General features: G+C 43.9%; 1 protein-coding gene across 1 annotated transcript in view; it reads left to right on the top strand.

Moving 5' to 3' along the window:
- NCF1 (neutrophil cytosolic factor 1) overlaps positions 1–13517 on the top strand; it is a 33096-nt gene extending 19579 nt beyond the window's left edge. The window contains exons 7-11 of the mRNA XM_069757441.1: positions 348–455; positions 3371–3488; positions 11132–11233; positions 11931–12067; positions 12391–13517. Coding sequence (XP_069613542.1) covers positions 348–455; positions 3371–3488; positions 11132–11233; positions 11931–12067; positions 12391–12509 — 584 coding nt within the window. The 3' untranslated portion in view covers positions 12510–13517. The remainder of the gene's footprint in view (positions 1–347; positions 456–3370; positions 3489–11131; positions 11234–11930; positions 12068–12390) is intronic.
- Positions 13518–18001: the final 4484 nt, after the last annotated feature.

The raw sequence follows: 18001 nt of genomic DNA, 5'->3' as shown, positions 1-18001 counted from the left end.
CAATATTTTTTATTTTAATTCTTTATTTTACACATTTCTATTGATCCGATACCGATACCCAATATCACAAAAATATCGGATCTCGGTATCGGAATTCCGATACCGCAAGTATCGGCCGATACCCGATACTTGCGGTATCGGAATGCTCAACACTACTCATTAAGCGTTTAGTAATTTTGTGACAGAATAAGGATATTTATGTTGTAAAGGAAAGTATATAACCAATATAGTTTATAAATGGTGTCATAGGCTTATGTAAATCCAGCAGAATAGAACACAATACTGTATGCACCATCATGATTTTACCAAATTGATAACATTTTTGGTTAATATTTCCTCAATTACAGGTTGGTGGTTTTGTCAAATGAATAACAAGCGAGGATGGGTTCCAGCTGCTTATCTTGAACCACTTGATAGCCCTGATGAGTCTGAAGAACAAGATCCGAACTATGAAGGTGATACAGCATTTTATGGACAATGGTTTAAAATAGAAAAAAACTAAGTACATTGTAAGACTTTCATCCCCGTGGCCTTTTTTCCTCCCCTGCTTCCAAGAACCAACTTTTTTATATTTCCGTCAAGATAGCCGTATAAGGGCTTGTTTTTTGTGGGATGAGTTGTACTTTTGAATGACACCATTGATTTTACCATGTAGTATACTTGAACTTGCACTTGAAATACAAAAAAGAGCACCAGTTTATAGAGAGGAGAAAGAGCATGTTTGTCGCTGATGCATAACCTCCCTCCTGAACAGCTGCATCACATAGGATACACTGAGACTCTCTGCAGTATGAAGATCTATGAAATAGGATATACTGAGACTCAGAATGAAGTAGCATCACACTAGATACACGGAGACTTTGTAGGATGAAAACATATCTGATTGGATACACTGAGACTGCAGCATGAGACTGTATCACAGGATACACTGAGACTCTGCCACATGCATCACATAAGATACACTGAAACTGCTGTGCACATCACACAGGATACACTGAGTCTATGCTGTATACATCACATTGAATACTTTGAGAATTTACTGTATACATCACATAGGATACACTGAAATTCTAATGTAAACATCACACAGGATACAAGGACACTCTGCTGTATACTGTATATCACATAGGATACACTGAGACTTTGCTGTATATGTCCCATAGGATACACTGAGACTCTCCTCTATACCTCACAAAGGATGCACCAAATCTCTACTGTACACATCACATAGGATACCCAGGAACTCTGCTATATACCTCTCATAGGATACACTGCGGCTCTACTGTTTACATCACATAGGATACTTTGGAACGTTGCTTTATACATCATATATGATACTCTGAGACTCAACTGTATACATCGCAAAGGATACACTGGGATTTTCTAAATACATCACATAGAGTACACTGAAATTCTGATGTATATTTCATATAGGACACAGTGAGACTTGGCTGAATGCATCACATAGAATACACTGAAACTATGCAGTAAACATTACATAGTATATATGCTGACACTGCTGTATACATCACATAAGATACACTGAGACTCTACTGTATACATCACATAGGATACACTGGGATTTGCTATATACATCACATAGGATACACTGGGATTTGCTATATACATCACATAGGATACACTGAAATTCTGATGTATACTTCATATAAGATACAGTGAGACTATGCATTAGATATCAGGAGGTAGAATCTCTATGTCACTGATCTATCACTGGCTGCCACTAGATAGAAGCAAAAGCAATATGATGAGACTACACTGCAAATGCGGGGGCAGCATGGGAAATGTAGTCTGCATTAGGAGAACCATATCATAGGGGAAGAAGTAATCAAGATGTCAAACAATCCAGAAATTAAACTTCAGCTAAAACAAGAATGCACAACAAATACACAAAACAAATATAATATCTACTATATAATTGTCTAAGGGGTACTTCCGTCTCTGTCTGTTTTTCTGTCTGTCTGTCTGTCCCGGAAATCCCGCACCGCTGATTGGTCGCGGCCACCAGGCCGTGACCAATCAGCGACAGGCACAGTCCGGCCGAGAATTAGTCCCTCCCTACTTCCATCCAGTCAGTACCCGGCGCCCGCTCCATACTCCCCTCCAGTCAGCGCTGACTCAGGGTTAATGGCAGCGTTAACAGACCGTGTTATGCCGCGGGTAACGCACTCCGTTAATGCTGCTATTAACCCTGTGTAACCAACTTTTTACTATTGATGCTACGCAGCATCAATAATAAAAAGATCTAATGTTAAAAATAATTTAAAAAAACAAAAAACCTGCTATTCTCACCTTTCGTCGTCTGCCGATGCGCGTGCGGCTGCCGCCAGCTTCTGTTCCCAGAGATGCATTGCGAAATTACCCAGAAGACTTAGCGGTCTCACGAGACCGCTAAGTCATCTGGGTAATTTCGCAATGCATCTCTGGGAAAGGAAGCTGGCGGCAGCAGCGCGCGTATCGTGACAGCTTCGCTGGACACCGGCGGGTGAGTATATAACTATTTTTTATTTTAATTATTTTTTTTAACAGGGATATGGTGCCCACACTGCTATATAGTACGTGGGCTGTGTTATTTACTGTGTGGGCTGTTTTTTATTACGTGAGCTGTGTTATATACTACATGGCTGTGTTATAGACTGCGTGTCTGCTATATACTACATGGCTCCTATATACGACGTGGCCTGTGCTATATACTATGTGGCTGCTATATACATACATATATACATATGCTAGAATACCCGATGCGTTAGAATCGGGCCACCATCTAGTTCACTAATAATAGCCTATACTGCACTATATAACAAAAATGGGAATCACTCTATAAGTTTAAGTATTTAGGATCTCTAGCTTTAAAAATTTATTCTAAACTTGTTTTTCTGTAAATCTGAAAATGTAGCGTATTAGGATGTCATAGTTAATGGGTCATTCCTGTGAGAGACGATAGTATAACTCAGTGATGGCAAGGAGATGAATCCCTTCAGGCACTATTACTTGGCGGTATACAATCAAAATTTTGCTCTTTCACCTGGATCTTGACATGATTTTAGTGAGAAGCCTGTCAGAGGTAGGGCTTTCACTCTGGGAGCCCATTAGCACTCGGCAATGAGATCGCAGTGCACTGATGGGTATTAGCCTATTAGGCATCACATCCGTAGTGATGGGCGAGCATGCTTGGATAAGGTGTTATCCGAGCATGCTGGCTCATCACTAAACGCATGTACTGTAACACTAACAGGTGATAATGCTAGTGGTTGCTTGTCATCATTATTCTCATCTGTAGAAGATGCTAATCTATGTACTATACCAGGACTTTTCAGAACTTTCATGTTTGTTGGACCATGTGTGCATACAGGTGAACTGCATGTCTCGACAAGAGCTTATTCAGGAGATTTAGAAGATGAATTATCCATGCAAGAAGGAGAAACTGTTGAAGTCATCCACAAGCTTCTTGATGGTTGGTGGGTTGTAAGGTATGTATAAACCTCTGGTAAAAATTAATATTGTTAAGTTATTAGCAATGATCTAGAAATTAGTAACCCTAAATAATTTTACTTTTAGAGTTTTACCATGCATTTTATTTGTTTACATTTTTCGTCCAAATTATTTTTTAACCCCTTAGTGACAGAGCCAATTTTGCACTTAATGACCGAGCCAATTTTTACAATTCTGACCACTGTCACTTTATGAGGTTATAACTCTGGAACGCTTTAACGGATCCCGCTGATTCTGAGATTGTTTTTTTGTGAAATATTGCACTGCATGTTAGTGGTAACATTTCTTCGATGTTACTTGCGATTATTTATGAAAAAAACGGAAATATGGCGAAAATTTTTAAAATTTTGCAATTTTCAAACTTTATATTTTTATGTCCTTAAATCAGAGATATGTCACGAAAAATAGTTAATAAATAACATTTCCCACATGTCTACTTTACATCAGCACAATTTTGGAAACAAAATTTTTTTTTGCTAGGGAGTTATAAGGGTTAAAAGTTGACCAGCAATTTCTCATTTTTACAACACCATGTTTTTTTAGGGACCACATCACATTTGAAAGAGAACCTGTCACCCCGTTTTTTCAAGAAGAGCTAAAAATAGCGTTAAATAGGGGCAGAGCTGAGCTTTACATTAGTGTATTTTGGAGCCTTTATTCCCCACCTATTCTGCTGAAATACCTTTGTAAAGTCGCCATTTTGGGCTGTCACTCACGCTGGTCAGGTCATATGGGCGTGGTGACAGCGCTGTTTCTCCCCCAGATCTCCGTTGGTGGCGTAGTGGTGTGCGCATGTCCAAGTGGCGAATCCACTGCGCAGCTTCAAGGAAAATAGCGCGATCTGTGCTATTCAGCCATTTATCGGTGGGCGCGGCCATCTTTGTGAGGCCGCGCGTGCTCAGATGGTTCTTCTCGGCTTCCCGGGGCTTCAGGAAAATGGCCGCGGGATGCCGCGCGTGCGCAGATGGCGATCTCGACGGCCATTTTCCTGAAGCCGAGTTCGCATCTCGGCTGCAGGAAAATGGCCGCCGCGATCTCCACGGCAGAGCTCAGAAGGGAGGGAACACCATTTGACTTTTTGAGCGCAAAATTGGCTGTCGTGTTTGGAGACCCCCTGATGTACCTAAACAGTGGAAACCCCCCAATTCTAACTCCAACCCTAACCCCAACACACCCCTAACCCTAATCCCAACCCGATCCATAATCCTAATCACAACCCTAACGATAATCACAACCCTTACCCCAAAACAACCCTAATGTCAACCCTAACCATAACCCTAATCAAAACCCTAAATCCAACACACCCCTAATCCTAATCTCAACCCTAATTTCAAACCTAACCCTAATCCCAATACACCCCTAATCCCAACCCTAACCTTAACCCTAATCCCAAACCTATCCCTAATCCCAAGCGTAACCCTTATGCAACCCTAATCCAAACCCTAACCCTAATCCCAACTTTAACCCTAACTTTAGCCGCAACCCTAGCCCTAACTTTAGACGCAACCCTAGCCCTAACTTTAGCCCCAACACTAGCCCTAACCCTAACCCTAAATTTAGCCCCAACCCTAACCATAACTTTAGCTCCAACCCTAACCCTAGCCCTAACTTTAGCCCCAACCTAACCCTAGCCCTAAGGCTACTTTCACACTTGCGTCGTTTGGCATCCGTCGCAATCCGTCATTTTGGACAAAAAAACGGATCCTGCAAATGTGCCCGCAGGATGCGTTTTTTGCCCTTAGACTTGTATTGCCGACGGATCGCGACGTGCACTGGATCAGTTGTGTTTTGGCGGACCGTCGGCACAAAAAATCATTCAATGTAACTTTTTTTGTACGTCGCGTCCGCCATTTCCGACCGTGCATGCGTGGCCGTAACTCCGCCCCCTCCTCCCCAGGACATAGATTGGGCAGCGGATGCGTTGAAAAACTGCATCCGCTGCCCACGTTGTGCACAATTTTCACAACGTGCGTCGGTATGTCGGGCCGACGCATTGCGACGGCCCCGTACCGACGCAAGTGTGAAAGAAGCCTAACCCTATATTTAGCCCTAACCCTAGCCCTAACCCTAAATTTAGCCCTAACCCTAGCCCTAACCCTAACCCTAGCCCTAACCCTAGCCCTAGCCCTAACCCTAACCCTAACCCTAGCCCTAGCCCTAACCCTAATTTTAGCCCCAACTGCTTTCTCCTGCCGGCCGGCAGATGGCGACAGATGGCGGGCACACTGCGCATGCGCCCGCCATTTTGTTTCCCAAAGAAGATGCCGGCGGGAAGGAGAGGACGCAGGAGGACCCAGGGACACCGGTAAGTATAATAGGGTCCCTGAATCCCCCTATTTCTCTGTCCTCTGATGTGCGATCACATCAGAGGACAGAGAATTACACACCACTTTTTTTTTTTTTGCGATCGCCGGTAAACAGTTAATTACCGGCGATCGCAAAACAGGGGTCGGTATAACCGACCCCGATCATGTTCTTTGGGGTCTCGGGTACCCCCGGCAGCCGAGACCCCAAAGATCCTCCCGATGCCGGCCGGCGGGCGCACTGCGCATGCGCCTGCTATTTTTTTGCCGGAAAAGGATGGCAGCGCCCATCGGGAGCCACGAGGAGCACGGGGGGAGACAGGTGAGTATTGGGGGGCTATCTGGGACCCCATTTCTCTGTCCTCTGATGTGCGATCACATCGGAGGACAGAAATTAAAATGGAAATCGCGTTTTTTGGGTTTTTTGCGATCGCCGGTAAACGGTTAATTACCGGCGATCGCAAAAGCGGGGTCGGTAAAAAACCGCCCGAATCATGTTCTCTGGGGTCTCGGCTACCCCCGGCAGCCGAGACCCCGGAGAAAATCCGACTCTGGGGGGCGCTATTTACTTTTTCCACAGCTGTGGTTTAAGTACCCTTAACTGCCGCCGTTAAAAGGCGTATCGGCGGTCGTTAAGGGGTTAAAGGGTTTTACATTGCATCGTCCCAACAGGAGCAGGGCAATAAGGTTTATAATTTGTTTTTACTAGTTGCATCTTCCCTATCCCACTCCATGCTCAGTGGTCACTTGACTTTAGATTGGAGGTACACAAGTTGTAGGTTTCATGGGAATGTAGGGGAGTAGACAAATACGTTGTGGCAGGAAGGAGTTAATGTGAATAGTGTTATATGATAATGTGTTATGTTATATGTTTGATAAAGAGTTTTGCATTTAATCCTTATGGCCAGTTTGTGTCTTGGTTCTCCTGGAGGCCTAAAGGCCGTTCCAGGGGATTAGGGGGGTCTGTCCACTAGGGGAACCATTAAAAAGGATAGGGATATAGTTTGCATCACACAGGAGAGTATACAGTTAACAGCTTGGGATTAGCCCAAGGGGAGCCCTTCCTGTTTTAGTGAGTGTGGAATTTACGAGAGAGTCAAGTTCAGAGTCAAGTGTGTGAGTGGAGTGCAAAAGAAGTGCTAGATAGTGACAGTGTTCTACAGGTTCCAAGAAAGCAGATGCAGCAGATCTTGTCAGTGCAAGTCTCCAAACAATATGAGGACACATCTTAAGCTTCGTGAGAACATCGGAACAGTCTTGCCCTAGGGCCCAGAAGAGGTATTGAGTGCCATATATCTGTCCCCCCTTTGAGAAACATGTCGGCTGGGTCTCAGTGAGAGGGGAGGATGGTGGGCCTCAGCAAAGCTGTTAGGCCGAATAGAAGGTCCTTAGTACCAACTGGAGCTATTGAGGTGTGGAAGGTCGGGCACAACAGAGTCAAGGACTGATAGTACACTGGACAAAGGGAACAAAGGGAATATCATCCTGAGGGGATTCTGTCTCACTCTGGGTGCCGCAACCACATGTAACTGAATTGTACAGTAAAGCTGAATCTGTTGAGTTGGACCTAAGGTTTCCTATCATATCTGTAGCTGTAACTGGTCACATGGACAGGGAGGTAAGAAGAGCTCCCGAGCAACAAGTGAGTAAAGAAAGCACCCCACAGCACATTACACTCAACTCTGATTCCTATTTGGAAGAGCAGTTTCAGGCAAAGAGAACTCAGTTCTGGCCCATAGCAACCGACCCTGTGTCCCCCTTCAAATGGTGCTGAGTGCAGTGTCAAGTCCTAGAAAATTAAGATAAAGGAAGAAATAAGAAAACAGAAAACTTAGTACTTTAAAGGCGAACAAGATTTCAGACAGCGACTTGAGCTCCAAAATGGTGGATCGCAGCACGATTCCTGAGATGGAGGACAGCAATGTGAGTTCCAAGATGCTGACTACTGATGGCCCAAGGTGGGAAGATCTGCCTTTTGTGGGAGCAGTCAGCATCCAATGGCATGAAAACAGTGTGCCCGGCCCACCATAGAGATGACCTCCAAGAGGTGATCCAGATCTAAGATCCAACCCAGAGGAGGTGGAGTGGAGCAGAAGCAGGCGTGGTTCAGCAGGAGAGAAGACGAGGGAAGGGGGTGTATCTAAAGTCCCAGGGAGTAACAGCAGAGGTGTCAGCCGCATTATTGGTGCAATTACTGGAAGGGTGGAGGCTATGGAGCCGGAAGTGCACCGAAACTGACTCACTGCCGCCATTTTGCTTACAGCATTAGCGCAGTGAAGACACAAGACTGGACTTTCCTGTAATGAACTGAATGTCAGTCATTTCAATACCACAGAAAAGATGATTACATCTTCTGATGAAGAGACCATCTTCTTTACTACCCCAGGAGTCGCAGCCATAATGATCCCTAGCAAGACCGAGGAACTTGAGTCACCATTATTTGTGGTGATTCAGTGGAAGTCAATGCTGCCGCTGTGGTAGACCTGATCCAGCATGAGGTCCGGTTAGTTTACTGGAGGTTGATGCCAGAGGAGGACCCAATGCTGGTCTTGGAAGATGCATCATTTCCAAGTCAGTGTTTGCCTGCTGGGCCGTCCGACCTATTCCTAGAAATCGAGGGAGAAGAGGAGGAGGAAGCCCCACCCCCTGAGATGGGCTAAGCCCAAACTCTTCTATTGGGATAGAGGGCAGTGGGAACCCTCAATTCCTGGGAGACCGACTTTCCCTGGGTTCCAGTGGCTGCAGGAGCTCCCAGATGTCATGGAGAAGCGCATGCGGGCTGATGCTTTAACCCAGGAATGGCTGCCAGGCCCAAAAAGAGCAATGCACAGGGGGCCAGGTCATGGACTTTAATTATATAAAATGGTCTGGATTCATTAAGGAGCAGGGGACTGGAGATGAAGTATATGTCAACTGGGCAATGGTTAAGAGGGAGGCTTTGTTCTACTGTCTTCACAGCCTGTAAGTGTGAGAGAAGATATAGCTCTGAAAAGTGTGGTGCAGGAAAGGCTGGTACGCCGTGGTGTTACATGGCCAGCCTTAAGTGAGATCTTAAAGTTGGAGGATGAAGTAGATTTTGAGAGGTCCCACCACCACAAGTGCCAGCACCCACAGTCTCAGCCCATGTACAGAGGACCAAAACATCCCAGGGCCCCAAAGAAGGAGAGTGCTGCTACCCAAACCCCTGTTTGGGCCGAAGGTAACCAACACCTTGGCGCCGAAGTGTCCCCAGTGGCCGGTACCTGTACCAGCATCTGCCTTACTGGCAACGTATTTGCTCAAATATTTATCTCTGGGACAGGTCTATTGGAGAACGACCAAGGAAGGCAGAGACATTCAGACCAACCATGAAGGTGGGACCGACCTCCATCCCTTAACACCTGGGAAGCCTGGAAAAAGAAGATGAAGTAGTGGACACTTCCAGGTGTTCCCAGGTATTTCCCTTCTTCTCCTGTATTTTTCTGCATAGCTGTGTTATAGAGGCCATTCCCTGAGTCAGTGTTATCCGTACTCAGCAAGTGTTCCATATTTTTCAGTAGTCAGTTGCTATATGGGGGCCTGTTACCCCACCTATAATGGACATGGACACTCCATTCAGGTCACACAGTATACCTGACCAACAGTTCCTAACAAAAGAGAACGTCGTGCATAGGAGAAGAAAAAAGGGGTTTGGACTGTTTCGTGTGAAGTGTTTTATGTGTGTTTATGATTATACTTTTTGATGGTCGGGAACGGCCATATTTTGTCGTGTGGGCATCCCCCTTCAGGAACACTGGGTATAGGAAAGAATCCGGCCCACTAAGCTAAGCTAATAAGTTCGTCTTGACAGCCACTTTGAACATATTTGCAGGTAAAAAGATGAAAAGGGACAATCCTTTTAACTATTAAACAGTAAAAAAGCATCATATGCCTACTTTATAATTCCAACCTCAACCTTCATTTCTTGCACAGCAATAGCATATTCCTTCAATATGACATAATTTTATGATTGGACTGATCTCTGTCACCTCTACAAGCTCTCTGACTTCCGCTTGATGTTTGATTTGTCCGTAAGCGTGGACATTGACGCACTAGAGCTCCGGCAATGCAAGTGCTGACACCACTGGAATGGCAAGGGAAGTGATTATAAGTGTTTTTATTTTATCAGCGCCAAACATTCAGATCAACAAGGGGTTGTCCTAGTAGTGGACAACCCTTTTAAGAATGAAGTGAATTTGATGCTTGTTTAGTGTCATTGTGCTCACAAGCACAACAAGCCCCATTTAGGGTGAACTGGAGGGATGCTGTACAGGAAAATCTTAGAAGATGATACAGCTCCAATCTAGCACTATGTCCAACTTTATTTGCAAAATTAGTGTGAGTCCTAGAGGTTTGAGCAACACATATCATGAAGTAATGGCATGCCCTGAAAATATTTAATTGCTTTCTAAAAGAAAACCTTCTTAAATTAGGAATTAAAGGGGTTTTCCAAACACAAAAAAAATGATATGGTCGTCCCTGTTATGAGACCCTAATCCCTATTGTTACAATTCTTCTTTTATTTAGTACCACTTAATCCTCCAACCCCTACCAGCCATCCTTGTGGCATGTAATGTTTATATTATGAACTGTCCCATTATGCCTATAAGCAACATTTCATAAAATGCATTGCTCTACCTTCTGTACCAGACTTGCATACACCCCACACACTCCCACCCTCTGTCTGCTCACTCCACCTACAAATCACCATCCTGAGTATCATAAAAAAAGTTTATTCAACATTATTATAACTTGCTATGGGTATCTTGTCTTACAATATGACAGCCATTGTGGATTGGGAAGAACACTTGTATTGTGCTAAGAAGGATGATTTTATAGTTTCTAAAGCCGGATGTAAAGAAGGCATGAGTCATATACTTTATACAGCTGTGTTCTAGCTTTATGGGTTTTGTCTTTCCACCTTGTATACTTACCCAGTAACTCACAACTTGTGAGAATCACGCCACCCAGGACATTGCTAATCAGAACTTGTAAACAGGTCTGTGCATGGCTGGCAAGTGATGTTATTTTTAAAGCACAGACTGGAAATCTCTGTAATCTGTGCTTTGAATTGACAGTAGCAAGAAGTCAAGAGCAGGAGGCCACATGACCACATGGGAGAACTCAGGGACAGGACAAAATTTTAAAAGCAAGAAAATTATGAAGTTTCTTCATTTCTCACAGACTTTACAATGTTTTAACAATCTGTATACCCAGAAAACCCATCTATCAGTACCTACTGTACGACTCATATAATTAAAATTTCCTCTTAGTTCAGTAAATATTCTTTTTCTTTCCAGGAGTGGCAGCATAACTGGCTACTTTCCTGCAATGTACCTTCAAAAGTCTGGAGATGCTCCTGCTGCAAATGGAAAACAGACCAAGAGCTTGCCACCTCGGAGGTAAAAACTAAACAGACAAAATTGAAATGGCAATAAAAATATATTTTCTCAAAAGTTGGCCAACAACATCTCCTGTTAAAATATATTCTATTTCTTTCAAACATCATGTGCTGGTCTTATGCGCCTCATCCCCCTTCTATGAGTCTGGCTATTACTGTTTATTATGATAGGATTCCCAGCAAAATTGTGAGGTTTAAAAACGTCCTTTTTTATTCTATTTTAGATCTATAACAAAAGCATAATTAATTTGTTGTAATTGCATATAATTCAGTTTTATCACAGGTAATAATGTTTTCTCCATCATCAAATATTACTGCACATAACAAAATCACACTTTTTTTTGTAAATGCTATGGTGGTATATGTGTGCAGCTCCTTTAAGTGCAGCTTGTTAAGTGCATATTAGAAATGTACCAGCAGTGAATAAAAGGTAAGAACTTAAATTAAACTGCACCTTCCCTTTTATTAATATTCCTAAATAACACTCTGTCAGTATGCTTACCCTTACTCCTTTTCGCTATCCCCAATCGCCAACCCTCTCCAAACAAATATTTATCTCTCCTTCCCATTTACCCCCTCATCTGATAGCTTATGTGTTCAATGTCCAGAGGACAATAATAATGTGTGTTTTTTCTATAGATGTATGCCTATTTTATAATTTTAAAAAATATATTGAAAAAGTTTCATTTCTCTTGCAGGAGAACAATTTCAAATGCTAATAGTATCCACGCACAAAAGCGTAAAGAAATCAGCCAAGATACTTACAGAAGGAATAGCAAGAAATATTTCAAACAACGTAAACCATCTACTGATGCTTTGAAATCTATGATGATTGGTAAGCACATGTAGAATTATGACTGCTGAAGTCTTGCATTAAACATATTATTTAATATTAAGAAAAAATCTAACCACAGCCTAACACAATACAAGCTGTAGATTAGGCAGTCTGGTTAGCTAATTTCAGCAGAGTGAAACGGGGAATGTACAAGCAAAGAACAAAATAGCGGTGAGCCTATTACCATACATGGCTGGGAACCAACAGATACCGTAGGAGAAACCAAATTAAATTATCTTAATTTAAGCCTCACCCCATAAAAGTGTTTTTCTGCATTTTTAATGTTGCCAATAACTTTATGTATTGTCTTCTTTTATTTATAGACGAACAACATGAAGTGGAAAATAAAGCCCAACCGGCAATTCCACCAAGACCCAGTAAAGAACTCATCCTCGACAAATGTTCAGAACATACAAAAAGCAAAATCCAAACAGAAAATTAACAGAACTGTTGGATGAATTATTGGACGATACTCAGAAATAAAGGAAGAACATAAAGAGATACAGACTGTAGATTTTTCCAACCTTTAAATTGAGGCTGGTGGGAAATCTGATGAGAACTCTGCTTTTCTTTTCTTTTTATCTTTTCTTATTTAAGATTTTTAATATTGAACTTCTTGCTCCAAACTCTATTTACCTTAAAAGGAATTTGTCAGCAGGTTCATGCTGCCATAGATATAAAATAATGATAGAATAAAGATAGGCTCCTTGATTCCAATAAAATATGTTTTGATGAATTGGCTGTTTGCGTTCTGAGTTGACCCAATGTCAGACATGCCAGATCACCAGTGAGGCCAAATCAGGAGGTTACACCCATCATTTACAAGCGCTTGGAGAAAAAAGGAAATCGCACACGTTCTGTGAGCAAAGTCACTTTTCTCTGATGTAATGCAGCAAGAGGCAGTATTTTATACCATTTACAAGAAATGTAACTCTCAATGTAATTCATATAGCCCCCCTTGTTACCAGGGTCATGCTGACCTTTATTTCCCACGTACCCAGAACATGCTGTTTGCTGACTATTGAAAACATGTAAGATAAGAAGTATAAAATCCTTGAAGAGGAGACTAACAGACTACAGTGTAATAAGAATACATTCTAGCAATTAAAGGCAAAAGGCAATTAAAGGCAAAGCATTAACCCTTCTATATCATGGGGTTATGGTTTTAAAAAGTATTCGGGTTTGGAAAAACATTCCCATATAGCTCATATCTGTGTGACACTTCTATTCAACTCAGACACTTATGAACTTTTAAAACTGTTTTTTCTGAAAAATAACACTACTTCAGAGTAAAGAGTTCATGGTAACACTGGAATAAAGGTTACGCAGTATAACTCCACCAATGGAGCTTGGAATGAAATAAATCTGTGTATATAAATATAGCTATTGAGTATATGGTAATTAACTGTCTGTACGTCATGGTCCAATAAACATTTTTATTTTATAGAAATCAATGTCAGTCTTCGTTTTGCTATCAAAAGAAAAAAAAATATGAACTTAACTCATGCATGAAAAAACAGTCTTTAAAAAGATAGCAGATTCATAAAAATGTGTTGCATCTAACTGAATCCATATACAAGAAAAAATTACATTCATCAAATGGTATGTAACTGTTACATTAAGGGTATGTTCTGTTCCCACACAGGGAATATGCATAATAATGTGTGGAGCACACAGGGGCGGACATATAGCCAATGCAGCTGCACCGGGGCCCAGAGCTGGAGGTGGCTCTCGCAGGGCAGTAATAATGAGGGCAATGTGCAGAGTGCCGGGCAGAGAGAGATCCTGCATCTCTGCTTCCTACAGGAAAAATGGCAGCGGTGGCAGGGGAGCTGCAGGAATCAGTCCTCAGCTTCCCAACCAGGGCTTTCTTTGTGACACAGGTACATGGCTTGATGACATCAGTGCACCACACACCTGTGTTATCTAGAAAGTTACCAGTGATGACAAAAGAAGGACAATGAGGGATCTAGGGAAGAGGATAATGAGAGAGGTGGGTGAGAGGATAACGAGGGGGCGGGGATTGGGATGTGAGTAAGGGGAACAGGAGGAGGATGTTAAATGTGGATGTAAAATGCAGTAGGTGATGGAGGAGGGTGATAAGTTCCGGATAGTGTCCACCCCATCCTACAATTCATATGACACTATCGGGGACTTGAAATTTACTGGGGTTTGGGCAGGGTCGGACTTGGGCACCGAGACACCGGAGAATCCTCCGATGGGCCCCGTCCCCCAGCTCCTGCCTCCTTCATTTGTGCCTGCCCTGCATGCTCATAGCCTGCGCCCAGCAGTGCGCACTTTATTGTATAGTCGGCAGGGTCGGACTGGGGCACCGAGACACCGGAGAATCCTCCGGTGGGCCCCACCCCCCAGCTCCTGCCTCCTTCATTTGTGCCTGCCATGCATGCTCATTGCCTTCGCCCAGCAGTGCGCACTTTATTGTATAGTCTGCACCGGCTGGCAGACTGCACAGGTGATGGGAAGTGCAGGCGCAGCTCCTTCACATCACCTGCTGCCGCTGCCATTACTCTGCCAGGAGAGCTGTGTGTGGGTGCCGACCCTCACTTCAGCCAGCACAGTCAGAGGAACAGCTGACTGTGAGGCTGAGGCTGAGAGGAGACACACACACCACAGCTGTCCTGCAGTCACCTGTTTCCTGTGCTGCGTATCTCTGCTCCTCTTCCACAAAGCCCTGGGCAGCAGTGTAAACGCTGATTGGCTGCAATTCAGCCAATCAGCGTTAGTTTTTTTTGTGTGAGCTCACAGCACAGCTCAGGCAAGGAGCTGTGCTGTGATTGGTCAGCAGTCCTACCCAAGCAGCACACGGCATGGCCATGTATTGTGCAGTGGAGCAGAGGGAGTCTGATTGCTGCAGTCACTGTGACTGTAAGTAAATAACTATATGATGCCTGCACCCTGAGTAGATCTCCAGCCACAGAGGCAGTTAGGGGAGGGGGCCCCATGCATCCTAAAGGTGACATAGGGGAGGGGGCCCACAGTGATATTCTAATTTTCTTGTGGGTCCCCTCCCCCATTGTGTCAACCACCTCTATTTTACTGTGGCTCCCCTTTCCTCTCTGAGTAGACCCACAGGAAAATAGAGGTGACACAGTGAGGGAGGGGGCCCACAGGAAAATAGAGCTGAAACAGTGGGGGAGGGGACACACAGGAAAATAGAGGTGACACAGTGAGGGAGGGGACACACAGGAAAATAGAGCTGAAACAGTGGGGGAGGGGACACACAGGAAAATAGAGGTGACACAGTGAGGGAGGGGACACACAGGAAAATAGAGCTGAAACAGTGGGGGAGGGGACACACAGGAAAATAGAGGTGAAACAGTGGGGTAGGGGGCCCACAGAAAAATAGAGATGAAACAGTGGGGGAGGGGACACACAGGAAAATAGAGATGAAACAGTGGGGGAGGGGACACACAGGAAAATAGAGCTGAAACAGTGGGGGAGGGGACACACAGGAAAATAGAGGTGAAACAGTGGGGTAGGGGGCCCACAGAAAAATAGAGATGAAACAGTGGGGGAGGGGACACACAGGAAAATAGAGATGAAACAGTGGGGGAGGGGACACACAGGAAAATAGAGGTGACACAGTGAGGCTATGTGCACACGTTCAGGTTTTTTTTGCGTTTTTACCGCAATAAAATCGCGATAAAAACGTGAAAAAACGCTAACATATGGTTCCCAATCGTTTGTATTGATTCCGCAAAAATTGTGCTAATGTAGCGTTTTTTTCCGCAAAAAAAACGAATTGCGGAAAAAAAAGCAACATGTTCATTATTTTTGCGGAATCGCTGATTTCCCGCATCCATAGACTTGCATTGAAACGCTAGAAATCCGCAATCATATAAAAATTTGCGGATTTCTAGCGTTTATTTCCGGGAAAACTACAGGAAGTGACATCCCATAAGCTATCCCATCATGCCATTCATGCGCATCCCATAATCCAGGAAGAGGAAACTCCCACACCATTCCCGTCTTCCTGTATTATGGCTGCCGACATGGAGGGGTATGATCGGATGAGGCTGGATGTGGTGCAGATGATAAGTGTGGTAAGTGTGTGTGTATATGTGTATATATGTGTGTGTCTGTGTATATATGTGTGTGCGCGTGTGTTCGGACAGCGGCCGATGAGACTAGTCTCATCGGCCGATGTCTGTTCCCTCCAAGTCGTTGCAGCAGGCTCAGCTCGATGGGAGCAGTATTTCCCATCCAACTGTCCCTGCTGTTATGTACTTTATTTGTATTGTAGCCCCCTCCCCCTAATGTCCCAACAATTTCCCCCATCAAATGTCCCCTAAAATTACGGTCATTGGTGAACAGTGGTTACGGGCGCATTCCCCCTAATAAACAAAATTATTTACCCCTATTCACCCCTAAACTTAATTCTCATTGGTGGCCAGTGTATAATAATTCTCATTGGTGGCCAGTGTATTATCATTGGTGGCCAGTGTATAATAATTATCATTGGTGGCCAGTGTATTATCATTGGTGGCCAGTGTATTATCATTGGTGGCCAGTGGAAATTATATATAAATTATTATTTATTTTCATTGGTGGACAGTGGAAAAAATAATAATAAAATGTACAACTTCATTGGTGGCCAGTGGTTACCTTATAATTACCTGTCCCCGGCGATCGCCACCTAAAATAAAAAAACAAACCCATACTCACCTAAACGCCCAATTCCATGATTCCCTCGTCAGAAAAAATTAAAAAAACAAACCACAACGTATACCTACCCTCCGCAGCATCCAATTAAACGATTGTCCCACGATGATCTTGAGTTTAGAGCAGCCACATAACATGCGGCTGCTCTAAACCGCGGCCGCCGATACAATGAACGGGATCGTAAAGCGATCCCGTTCACTGTATACCGAGTTCTCCCGAACGCAGCTCGCGCTGTTCGGGGGAACTCGTTCAGTAGTCACTGCAGCTGCGCGGACTCCCCGGCTGACCGGAGGTGAACTCTGGAGTGTGGGAAAATTTTCCCATGCTATCAGTTCATCTCCGTTCAGCCGGTGAGGCTGCGCAGAGATGATATATGTCATCAGCAGTAATGTTTACAACGGGACAGGTGCACTTGCACCTGTTCCATTGTAAACCAATTTTTTTTTTAACCCTTGGATTACCACAATAATAAAATATGGTCTAAAACTAGGTGTCTTTATTTCATTAATATACTACGTGGCTGGGCACTATGTGACGTGGCTGGGCAATATACTAAATGGCTGGGCAATATACTACGTGGCTGGGATATATGTTACGTGGCTGGGCAATATACTAAATGGCTGGGCAATATACTACGTGGCTGGGATATATGTTACGTGGCTGGGCAATATACTAAATGGCTGGGCAATATACTACGTGGCTGGGCAATATATTCCGTGGCTGGGCAATATACTACATGGCTGGGCACTATGTTACGTGGCTGGGCAATATACTACGTGGCTGGGATATATGTTACGTGGCTGGGGAATATACTACATGGCTGGGCACAATGTTACGTGGCTGGGCAATATACTACATGGCTGGGCACTATGTTACGTGGCTGGGCACTATGTTACGTGGCTGGGCAATATACTACATGGCTGGGCACTATGTTACGTGGCTGGGCAATATACTAAATGGCTGGGCAATATACTACGTGGCTGGGCAATATACTACGTGGCTGGGCAATATATTCCGTGGCTGGGCAATATACTACATGGCTGGGCACTATGTTACGTGGCTGGGCAATATACTACGTGGCTGGGATATATGTTACGTGGCTGGGGAATATACTACATGGCTGGGCACAATGTTACGTGGCTGGGCAATATACTACATGGCTGGGCACTATGTTACGTGGCTGGGCAATATACTACATGGCTGGGCACTATGTTACGTGGCTGGGGAATATACTACATGGCTGGGGAATAT

The sequence above is a fragment of the Ranitomeya imitator genome, chromosome 3, assembly GCF_032444005.1.
Source record: "Ranitomeya imitator isolate aRanImi1 chromosome 3, aRanImi1.pri, whole genome shotgun sequence".
Taxonomy (NCBI): domain Eukaryota; kingdom Metazoa; phylum Chordata; class Amphibia; order Anura; family Dendrobatidae; genus Ranitomeya; species Ranitomeya imitator.
The sequence above is the reverse complement of the archived record's forward strand: the minus strand, read 5'-3'. Positions and strand labels throughout refer to the sequence as shown.